General features: G+C 37.4%; 1 protein-coding gene across 7 annotated transcripts in view; it reads left to right on the top strand.

The window, feature by feature from the left end:
* The window catches only part of LOC126259290 (FH1/FH2 domain-containing protein 3), a 690,456-nt gene that overhangs the window by 585,458 nt on the left and 92,930 nt on the right, over window positions 1-12,068 (top strand). For 6 of the 7 annotated variants that reach the window (XR_007546495.1, XM_049955939.1, XM_049955941.1 and 3 more), the window contains one exon: window positions 4,240-4,768. Coding sequence is in view for 6 of the 7 variants with exons in the window: in XM_049955939.1 (XP_049811896.1) it covers window positions 4,240-4,768 (529 nt within the window). In the remaining variant the exon portion in view is untranslated. The remainder of the gene's footprint in view (window positions 1-4,239; window positions 4,769-12,068) is intronic. The other variant, XM_049955938.1, reaches the window with a different exon arrangement.

Below are 12,068 nucleotides of genomic sequence, written 5' to 3'. Positions count from 1 at the left end.
TCGAACCTGCGACCGTAGCGGTCACGCGCTTCCAGACTGAAGCGCCTAGAACCGCACGGCCACACCAGCCAGCCCAGCAGTCTCTTATTGCATTTGTGCCTCGAAACTGGCAGGGTGTTTCCTTGTCGAAATAGCAGCAGTTGTCGATGAACTCATCTGACTGTTTTTTTTCCATAGGCTATTTCACTGGTCTATTCAATAGGTTCTTCAATTAGACACTTCGGTACTTAAAGTATATATGGCACAATCTATGTGTTACACTTCCAACATTCTTCAGGTTTTTTATGTTTTCCCAGTTGGTATCTTGTTTATCAAACATATTTCTGACTGTATTGTCTTCCAAAATATGTAGGTTTCAGCTTTGTGGTTGAAATTCTGACAGGGATCCATGGTATATACTACAGAGCCTTGAACTGAGTCATTTGTAGCAAACTTTCTTTTTCTCACAGTGTACAGTTTGAAATGTAACTGCCAATGTTAAGTAATATTATTGATATTGTAGACTTCAAGACACTAAACTAATGTACAATGTGATACACATGTTTATTTCATATTTGTAACTTAGCTCTTCAGTCTTTGCATTGCCTTTTGATTCTGTATAGGTAATTTTCACTTTTGAGTATTTTTCAGAGAATTTTTCTTCATTTAAACAGCAATGCTTTCATTTCTGACACACCACTTGTTGAATACGAAAACCAGTTTGTTCTTTTGATGCTCAGAAGTTCTTATGGGACCATATTAATAATATTACCATATTGATTTGACGTGAGATGATACATGAATAATTTTTCTGAACATTTTATATGCTGGAAGAAACTCGTGTTTGAAATTGTCAGTACCTATTGCACTATATCCTTCAATCCTTGTAGCGGATTTTCCTGTGAAAAGTGATTCAAAACTGGAAATCAGCAACTCTAGGTGCCCTCTGTCAATGCTACCTGACATCGAATAAACTTTTCAGATGGTAATGTGTGCCTGTACCCACTACGCTACAGTTCTCGTCTTTTAGTGGTGCCACAAAAAAACTCTTTTCTCTCTGATTTCATTTAATACATCTTCATTGATTGTCCAATCTAGTCATCTAACCTTCAATGTTCACCTTAAAACACTTAAATTTATATTTGATGTTAACATGTTCCTCTTTTTCAGGAACGTTTTCCCACTATTGCCAGTCTACATTTTATATCCTCTTTACTACTAACATAATCAGTTATTTTACTGCTCAAATTACAAAACTCATCTACTATTTTCAGTGTCCAATTCCCTCAGCTTCACCTAGCTTAATACAAGGACTCCCTATTACGTTTCAATTAGTGCCACCCTTTCATGTCCACTAATTATACAATGTAAGACATGATGCAAGGAAGTTGATGTCACGCATGTAAGAAGAGCTATCACTATAATTTGGTTATGTTAATACAATCTTGTAATTTTTTATATCTACATCTACGTCTATATCTACATACATACTCCGCAAGCCACCATACGGTGCGTGGTGGAGGGTACCTCGTACCACAACTAGCATCTTCTCCCCCTGTTTCACTCCAAAACAGAACGAGGGAAAAATGACTGCCTATAAGCCTCTGTACGAGCCCTAATCTCTCTTATCTTATCTTTGTGGTCTTTCCGCAAAATATAAGTTGGCAGCAGTAAAATTGTGCTGCAGTCAGCCTCAAATGCTGATTCTCTAAATTTCCTCAGTAGCGATTCATGAAAAGAATGCCTCCTCTCCTCCAGAGACTCCCACGCGAGTTCCTGAAGCATTTCCGTAACACTCGTGTGATGATCAAATCTACCAGTAACAAATCTAGCAGCCCGCCTCTGAATTACTTCTATGTCCTCCCTCAATCCGACCTGATAGGGATCCCAAACACTCGAGCAGTACTCAAGACTAGGTTGTATTAGTGTTTTATACGTGGTCTCCTTTATAGATGAACCACATCTTCCCAAAATTCTACCAATGAACCGAAGGCGACTATCCGCCATCCCCACAACTGCCATTACATTCTTGTCGCACTTCATATCCCTCTGCAATGTTACGCCCAAATATTTAATCGATGTGACTGTGTCAAGCGCTACACTATTAATGAAGTATTGAAACATAATGGGATTCCTTTTCCTATTCATCTGTATTAATTTACATTTATCTATATTTAGAGTTAGCTGCCATTCTTTACACCAATCACAAATCCTGTCCAAGTCATCTTGTATCCTCCTACAGTCACTCAACAATGACACCTTCCCGTACACCACAGCATCATCAGAAAGCAGCCACACGTTGCTATCCATCCTATCCAAAAGATCATTTATGTAGATAGAAAACAACAGCGGACCTACCACACTTCCCTGGGGCACTCCAGATGATACCCTCACCTCCGATGAACACTCACCATCGAGGACAACGTACTGGGTTCTATTACTTAAGAAGTCTTTGAGCCACTCACGTATTTGGGAGCCAATCCCATATGCTCATACCTTACTTAGGAGTCTGCAGTGGGACACCGAGTCAAACGCTTTCCGGAAGTCAAGAAATATGGCATCCGTCTGATACCCTTCATCCATGGTTTCGCAAGGTATCATGTGAAAACAGGGCGAGATGCGTTTCGCAGGAGCGATGCTTTCCAAAGCTATGCTGATGCGTGGACAGCAACTTCTCTGTCTCAAGGAAATTCATTATATTCGAACTCAGAATATGTTCGAGAATCCTGCAACAAACCGATAGCGATATGATGTATGCAGACAATGTTAGTCTTTTCCACAATGGTATATTTGAATTTTAGGTGCCTGAAAATTATATAAAGTCAAAATTAGCTAATCACACAATTACATAAAGAACATTAATATATAACAGACCATGTTTTATTTGTAAAATATTTAGAGGCTGCGAACCTATACAGAAATAAAATTTTAGTGGTGCAATTGTTGCAATTGTTTTCTTTTGTCTAGAAAGATGAATAAAGTCTTCAAAATGCCTCTTGATACTTCCTGGATAGAAAGTAGCCCTTGTGTTGCAATATTATGAACTCCTTAATTTTGTCAAGCTCCCTGTATCTTATGAAATTTTTGAATCCCAGACCACTATTAACTGCATAGGGATATGTTGAATCAAAAGTCATTCATCTCTTTAGGCAAAAATTATTCCGAGCTAGTTCTAGTGAACTTTCAATTAATTTGGATGACTTTGGATGTCCAACAGCATTCCATAAAGCACTATATTTTTCTGTAGTTTTGCTATTCACTTTGTCTAATGCCATTTTAGGAGATTGTAAATTTAATGTCTATTGATGCTAGGGAGTCCTTACATTGTTCACTCATTTTCTAGTACTGTAAACATGAGAGTTATGTGTAATTATATGAATGAGACACCCATATTCAATAAGGTTAGCAATTTTGTTACAATTGAAGAAGGTACTGAAGATAAGAGACTTTGGTGGTTACATTGTCATCTTTGACGAGTTACATAGAGTGCTTCCATTAGCAAAGAGAGGAAATACTGGCAATCACAGAGTCAGTTGAATTGGGTCATGTCAGTAGTGTAACTGCAAAACCATTCACCTACAGAGCATTTTTATGCTATATTCGTTACACTATAAAGCAAGTAACAAGATGCTCAACCCAAAGATTGATTTGAACACTGCAGTGTTTCAGAAGGCATGGTCATACTGGAGTGGCATGCTCTTGCCTTTCCCTCACCAGGTACAAGTGGGCCCATAGTTCAACATGTAGCCTACTCCAAAACACATTGCTACTTGACTTAGCATTTATATTATTGTTATAGGTGGGGGGAGGGAACCCAAGTGACAAAAATAACGACCAACAGTAGATCAAACCCCAGGCTTTTAGTGTAATGGTCTGGAGTTTCCTCACTGAGCCAGTAATGCACACCACTATGTACAGCTGTATTAAATTATTTATCAAACAAAAACTGACCTGACCCCCAGCAACAAAAAAATCAAATGACAAGTAATTTTTTGTATTTGCATAGATGAATAATCACTTTAAATGTTAATATTTTATTAGTGAATAAAATTTTTTGCGATATACTCGAATAATTATCTAAATAGAAATTTATCCAGATAACACTCTTCTCTGCTAGAAATAAACAGTAAACTGAAAAAGGATCTCTTATTCTCATAACATATGCCATTGACAGTTTTCAAAATAGTTTTATATTTCCTCCTAGAATATGAACACACAAGGTTATAGTTTTGAAAGTGTGACATATTTTTTGTTTCCCAGGCTGAAGTTGTGCCATCTCCTAGACCACCACCAGAGGTCAAAAAGTCAGAAGTTGACCTACAGTGGGAGGAATTAGTGAATAAGGTCAAGCGGCCATTGGCACTAGCTGACTTGGACTTCACTGACTTGGTCAGTGATGATGACACTGACCTCCTTTCTCCGTCACCCATCTGCAATGGTGGTCCGCCTCCTCCACCTCCAGCACCAAGAGGTGTTGCTCCACCACCACCACCAGCCCTAAGAGGAGTTGGTCCACCACCACCACCGCCAGCTGCCATTCCACCAGCTATGCGGAATGGTCTTTCGCCACGGACGACTGCGCTTTCAGACTCACCCACATCTCCACCAATTAGAAAGACTAAAAAGACAGTCAAATTATTCTGGAAGGAAGTTCGTGATGATCCTGTTGTTGCAGCCAAGTTGCACAGTGTAGGAGGCACTATATGGGATGAGCTTCCCTCTGTTGCAGTTGATACACAGAAGCTGGAGCACCTGTTTGAGTCACGTGCCAAGGACCTCATTGCCAAGGTAGGAGGAGACTCAAAGTTATTTCTGTGGAATAGTTCTCTACCTCCCTCTCTCTCTCTCTCTCTCTCTCTCTCTCTCTCTCTCTCTCTCTCTCTCTCTGTGTGTGTGTGTGTGTGTGTGTGTGTGTGTGTGTGTGTGTTCCCATTTTATTGCATAATATTATCTTATTCATAACATTCTGCTGCATGCATTTTTAAGTAACTTCTTTGTGGAAAAAATGCTTATATGTTCCCTAGTTTGTGTTACCATTTGCAATTAAAAAGTCATTTTGCACTACTACACCTCAAAGCATGAACAAGAATTTTTATAGCATGTAGTGCTCTATTATTACATTGTGCTTCCCTGACAGGGTTCATGTTTAACTATGTGACCTGTAACAAGCTTTTTGTAAGCATGAGATTTACACATGGTATAGGTTCTGTCTCCAGTCACCATGCTGGTAATAATTACTTAGGTAAAACCTACTGTGTAAATGAAATCACAATTACAAATTAAAATAAAACTACATGCACACACACACACACACACACACACACCTGAGCTTGTTGATACCCACTGTGTAGATAGTTCCACTTTTGTCCTCCATTTTTTAAATTTTTCTGCGTATCATGCATTTATATAAATTTTTAAATTTTGAAAGCTTACTGCTTAGTAGTTTTTGCCCATATGTACCTTTCCTACATGCATGTCACAGAAAAAGCATTCTTTTTAACTTTGAACAAAGGTTTCTGTAGTGTAGTAGATTGTTTTGAAATTTGTTTTTTGTGAACTTGCACATTCATAAAAAAATGAAGTACAAAAATTCATTTTTTACAATTGTTTTTTATTTCAATATTTCCAGGAAATATTTTTATCAATAGCACTTTAGATAATATTGTTTTTGTAATGTATCTTTGCCACAAACCCAAATCTCTGTAAATAATTGACTGTTTTTTATGAACTGCTCAATAAACACATATGGAATAAGTACCACATTGGTGAAGGAGGCTTGTAACATTGGTGTTTCTTGGGGTGAATATCTCTCGTGTTGACAGAACTTAGAATTATTGTCTGCCATCTCAAATTTTTAAAATGAAGTCTAATAGTCAATGGAAGAAGAGGAAATACATATAAAAAATTAAAACCATGATAAGACTGACAAGTAAAAGTTAAAGAAATGTTTATTTCTTGGAGAGTTTCTTTTTCTGTAAGTGCCAATTAAAAATAGAAGGTGAAATGGTATGGGTGCGAAATGTACAATTTTATAATATTTTTAATGATGAGTTAATGAAAATGGACAAATAGAAGTAGATCCAAAAACCAAGTAGTCAAGTGAAGAAACATGGGTAAATAGAAAGAGGAAGAAAGTTGCAAGACTGATCCGGTAAGACAGGGAAATATTTGAACCTAGAACATGATTCAAGTAATTCACCCTAATAAATAGTCAAAAAATACAATGAGATAAAAACTTCACTGGTAAATATTAGGACTGCTATCTTTCCCACCATATGTTAACTGTAAATCTATTTATATGTTCTGCAGGAAGTGTTCTTCCTCATGTCTGTTCACTGTTGTGTACAGACCCAGTCATGGAAGCAACTGTGTAGTATTTTCTGAAAAGAAAGCATCAACTATTTCTTTGAACAACATGAGGACTCTCTGGAGCCACAAACATCAACAAAAAATACAGGAAAGCCAAAAAACACTTCCATCAGCTGCATATTCTAATGACCCTCCCTTGGCCACTAGAAAAATTATTAAGTATTCCTGATAAGAGCAAAAAGAACAAACAGGCTGGCAGCCTTGAATCTTTCCACTGCAAAATTGACTGTAACTACTGTTCCATACTCTTACCTGGTCCTCATTCCTTCCTAGTATTAAATGATTTAAATAAATCTGTCCTTTGGTGTTATGTTTGAATATGAAAATTGAAACTGACTTTTTCATCAAAAATAAAATATTTAGTGCTGTGGAACTTAATTACTGTCTTCTGGGCTGGAAAAGAGTACATTATTAATTTTGCAGTAATGCATGGTGTCTCCAGAGTGCAATCAAGCACACCAAAGGTTTAAGTTCTTAGCAGCCAGCATTGAAGAGCAAGTCAGACCGGTATGATTCTGAACAATTATGATAGTCTGTGTATGTAGGGCAAGTTCCACAAATTTTCACTTTTCACAAAACAGAATCTGTTCATTCCAAAAGACTGTGTTATTAAACAGGGATCACACAGTACTGCCTAGCATTTAAAGTCCTAAGTCTCCTGCTTGCTTGCACTTAGTATCGTAATTACTAGGAGAGGAAAGATGAGCATAATATTCACTTCAGAAATGAGAAAAATTTTACCTTTTAAGATAACAATTATTATCTCATAAAAATGTTCTTCTCGGTGCTCAAGTATTACAGTATATATTCAACTTCTTAAAAGAATGTATATTAACAAAAATTAATATTTTCTGATATCTTGTAGTATTAGTAAAGTCACAGAATACAGAAGCGTCTTAGATATCACGGAATGCTAGCAAGCTAAAGATGTTATTTACAATGCTGCGCTCTCCCAGGTGAAAGCGATAATCAGGTTATTTATAACTGAGAGCTTTTCCATTGCTTCTCTTTCACAATGTTCCACAAAACATTTAAAATGAAAATGACTTTCAAGCTGTCGCAGCCCTCAGTATTTACATTTATATCACAGTTTGCATTACACATTATGAAGTGTAGTTATGTAGTTGTGTATCAGCTGTTGATAATTTGTTTACCGCTACTTAAGTGAAGTAATTAGAATTGAACGTTTATGTAGCAGAATTTGCTACATTTAATTCTTACAGAATTTGAAGTGTCAAGATTCAGTTCTGATTTTTAATTTCAGATGCATAATCTATTATGTAGAACAGGAAATTTCTGTTATGAAATTCTTTTTAATTACGTGTGATATGTAGTACTCTTTAAAATATCGTGCTTTCTCAGTTATATCTTAGAAGTGAAAGCCTGTTGTATCAAACATGCTGCCTTATGAAAAATTCTTTTTCATATTAATTTTTAAGGCTCTAATTATAATGTATCACATCATATTAACAAATCAATTAATCACATGTTACTTGTAGAAATAATTATTTTAAATCCACACATGAAACCAGATAATTCGATGTCTTATCAGTATTCCTTGAAAATGCAAACGAGGACAGGTTTTTACTAAAGTTGCATGAACTCTAGTGAAGTGCACCATTTTAAAGTAGGTTAGAGAAAGTTAGTTTAGTAAATTAATCACATCTGCAATGTGAATCAAGTTTAGATTGCATTTGTCATAGGTTGTGACAATAGGTGCTATATTTCAGCAATCAGAAAACCTGATGCTGTAAAACTAGAACCAGACAGGTTGCATACTTTGCATATGTCAGTAATGATTTTGTTTCCATTTGACCACCAATGAGCTGTTATTACCATTTGTGGTACTTATTCAGTTTAGAGTTAATGACACTTAAGAGAAAAAATAAATACTAATTCAGATTCACAGCTTGGTATCATAATTTATGTCTGAAGTAAGTAAAATAAGTCATTGTTTGTAGATGCAGGACAACAGGAAATTTTTGATATTACAGAAATGAGTCACTTAATGGAAATAGTGTCAAAATTTCTGTGCTGTGGGCTGTTTGACATGTCATATTGTGATGACCTACAACAGACAGTTGTCCAAAAAAACTAGAACATATGTATAGTTAATCAAAGACCAGAAAGAATTATAAATGATCATTATTAATACATATTATATTTTGAAGCAAATTTATTATTTCTGTCTCTTCTGTGTACTAGTGTAGGTAGAAATTTTCTTTTGTCATAAGGGTGAAGACAGCCTTGTATCATTCAGTCATTCCTATTACAAAAGCTTTTATCTTCTAAGATGTCTTGGTACTTACTCAGAGGAAAGGGTTTTGGAGGATTCAGTAGCACTAAAATATATTGTGATGAAGCAGGACACTGACAAGTTGTTGTGGATATCAGGGTGGAGTCTGCATGTCCCTGTTCATTGTGAGATGGCCTTTGATTTGGTTGTGTGACTCTCTGTCATACGAAGTACGTAACTGTTGTGGACAGGATTCATTTGTGTAGTAAATATAACCATATCCTGGAACCTTCTTGATAGAAATTCAGCCTTTGTTCTTCTTAGTTTAATTTCAAACTCAAGTTAGCTTGAAACTCAAGTCCTTCTGTTAGAATGGAAATAAAATATGCTTTACCAAAAATAATACCCTGTTTTCTGATTTCAAGAAAAAAAAGTTTGTTCACTGCTACAAGAGAGTAAGAGAGATGCTAATTTAAAACTGCGTCACCATTAAGTTAATACTGCAGACAAAATTGATTAGCCATGACCTAGGGGATTGTTTTCAGAATGGATTTTCACTCTGCAACAGAATGAAATGATTTGGAACTTCGAGACAGATTAAAAGATATCTGGGTTTAAGGTACTTGGGTTTGAGTCCCAGTCTGGCACACAGTTGTAATCTGCCTCGGATCAATGCAAAAATTCGTTCTGTAAATAATTAAGGTTCGGTAAGCCGGTACCTAATGACCAAGAAACAGTGTAGTAGTATAAATGAAAACCTTTCATCATAGATGGATATTACATTGTTGTTCAAAATTAAAGCAACAAATGTAAATTATTCGAGGTTGCACTTACTTTGCAACAATACAATATAATAATAATGTCGTGTGGCGAGGACCTCCCGTCGGGTAGACCGCTTGCCTGGTGCAAGTCTTTCGATTTGACGCCACTTCGGCAACTTGTGTGTTGTCAATGGGGATGAAATGATGATGATTAGGACAACACAATACCCAGTCCCTGAGTGGAGAAAATCTCCGACCCAGCCGGGAATCGAACCTGGGCCCTTAGGATTGACAGTCTGTCGCACTGACCACTCAGCTACTGGGGGTGGACAACAATACAGTATAAACAGGTGATAGTAAAGTAGAAACAATGTAAATAATACATAACACAAACAAACTGCAACATGCATAAAGGTAGAGAAAAATGCTCTTCCTTTTTTTACAACTTAAAAGATTTGCACATACATTCTGACAACTAATCAATGTGCTCAGTATGCAGTGTGACCTTTTATGGCAGCAACACTGGTCTGACGATGGGGCATGCATCAATCTCATGTTGAGGCAGTAAAGCCCATTCCTCCAGCAGAGCTGCCCGCAAGTCTTGGAGACTGCTTGGTGGTTACAACCTGTGTCCCTAATGCATCCCATATGTGCTCTATGGGATTCAAATCAGAAGAGGAAGCAGGCCACACCATCCATGCAGTATCTTCTGTCTCCAAGAAAACATCAGCCTCATGTGCTCTAGGAGTTCGATCATTATTGTCCATCAGTACAAAGTCTGTGTCCACAGCATCTCACAACAGCCACACAGGAGGTCACAAGTTATCATCATGATATCTGACAGTAATTAAACCATGCCAATTCATCCATACAGTTTCAAAAAGAGGTGATCAGTTGGTCAGCATAATCCCTGCCTACACCATTAGGGATCCTCCTTGACACAGGTTTCTTTCCACAATTTTTGGATTTTGAATTTGTGTTCCACATTCCCTACAGATGAGGATCCATTGAGAATCGCTTTCCAGATGAAATCAGTACTAAGGGGGTACTGTCTTGTATTTACAGCCAAATAGCGGTCCTCTCTTTCTGATGCCACACATGGTCAGGCCCACCCTGGTCTTTGGAATACATTTTGGTCTCTATAAATTGTCACCACACCCTAAAGACAACAGAATGATTCACATTAAGCCAGCGAGCCGCATCAGTTTGTATCTGTCCTGCTTCCATTCTTTCTAGGCCCTCCACAGCAGAGAATCTGGCAGGTATCTTCTCTGTGCCATGCTGCATTGTCTTTGACTGTTTACACGGCGATTGTGGATATGGGACTACTTGTAAGTGTTACCCCATTTGATAGGTACCCTCCTGTCATTGTGGACGTGATTGGCAACGCCATATTCTATGTGGAACATGATTGTATGAGCATGTGTTGAGAGTTCGTATGATTATATCATGAATGTGACAGTGGATGGGGAAATAACAGTTTGTTGCTTTAATTTTGGACACCAGTGTATTTACAACTTTCTTCTAGTAAATGTGATAATATCTATGTCTCTCTTGAGATGCTTGAAGTATAAAAGATATGGATGAAAATCAGCTGCAGAATTCTTGTATACAGTGTTGTGGCTTGGTGATGCTAAAATTCTCCTGTGTTGGAAGTTTGTTAATATCGTAAAAAGACAGAAAAACTAACTAACCACTCCCAGTACTGTTGTTAGATATACTTAGAATAGAACTTAGCAATTCTAGCTATCAGAACAACAGGTTTCTTCTTCGGGGAGAAAAGAGGATTTGGATGTGGAGGCTGTAAATGGGAGCATGGTGGGGGACATGTCATTCAAACGCTGAGCTAAGAAGGACCACCACATCTTATGATGAGGAATTAGGTAGATGAAAATGATGGAAAGCTTGTGAGAAACAGTAGGATGTCAAATATATCACAATAGTAGGCTCCGTGCCAACTTTAATTCAGAGATAACAAAAAGAATAGAGTGAGAACCAAAGGTGGGGGTAAAAGAACCAGGGAAAATCAGTGAGCCAATACTAAATTGGAGAGACAACTCCATGAAGCCAAGCTATGACGCAATACGTCACAGCCTCCTTGATAGGTAAGTGCAAGCTGACAAATCATTCTACTACACAGGATAAATGAAATCACTGTTCACTAATATTACATGTTGCTGGCTAGATTCAGTTTGAGTTCACTAGAAGAATTGCTCAAATATCACAAGCACAAGTAATACCAACAACCCGGAATACCGATTGCCAATATGACATACCCAACAAACATCATCATGTTTTACTGTGCGAAGTTGGTTTTGAGTTGTCTCTCCAGTTTAGTACGGAGCTCACTGAGGAAAATAAAGACTGATATGTGTATTGCAATTAAACACAATAAGGAAGGGGAAAAGGAAATAAGGATAAATGATAGGGACAATAAAGTTTAGGATGGCAATGTAAGGCAACAGTGGGTGGTGGGGGAGAATATGAGGGAGAGATGATTTCATTTCAGGGTTTGAAATTAGAAAGTCATAATCCTGGCTTGAGGCTTTCAGGGTCTAGCTGGTAATTGGTGACAAGGGAGGTACATTGAGTTTTTTAAAGTTAAATGTCTCTTGGTTGGAGGTGCAGAAGTGGAGACCACCAGGGAGATATTGACTGTTGACAAGATCAGTAGAGTAGCTGACAGGGAGGAAGGCCTGATAGAAGGTACAGCATCAGAGCAG

This window comes from Schistocerca nitens, chromosome 5 (assembly GCF_023898315.1).
Source record: "Schistocerca nitens isolate TAMUIC-IGC-003100 chromosome 5, iqSchNite1.1, whole genome shotgun sequence".
NCBI lineage: Eukaryota > Metazoa > Arthropoda > Insecta > Orthoptera > Acrididae > Schistocerca > Schistocerca nitens.
This window is presented reverse-complemented; position numbering and strand designations above follow the sequence as displayed.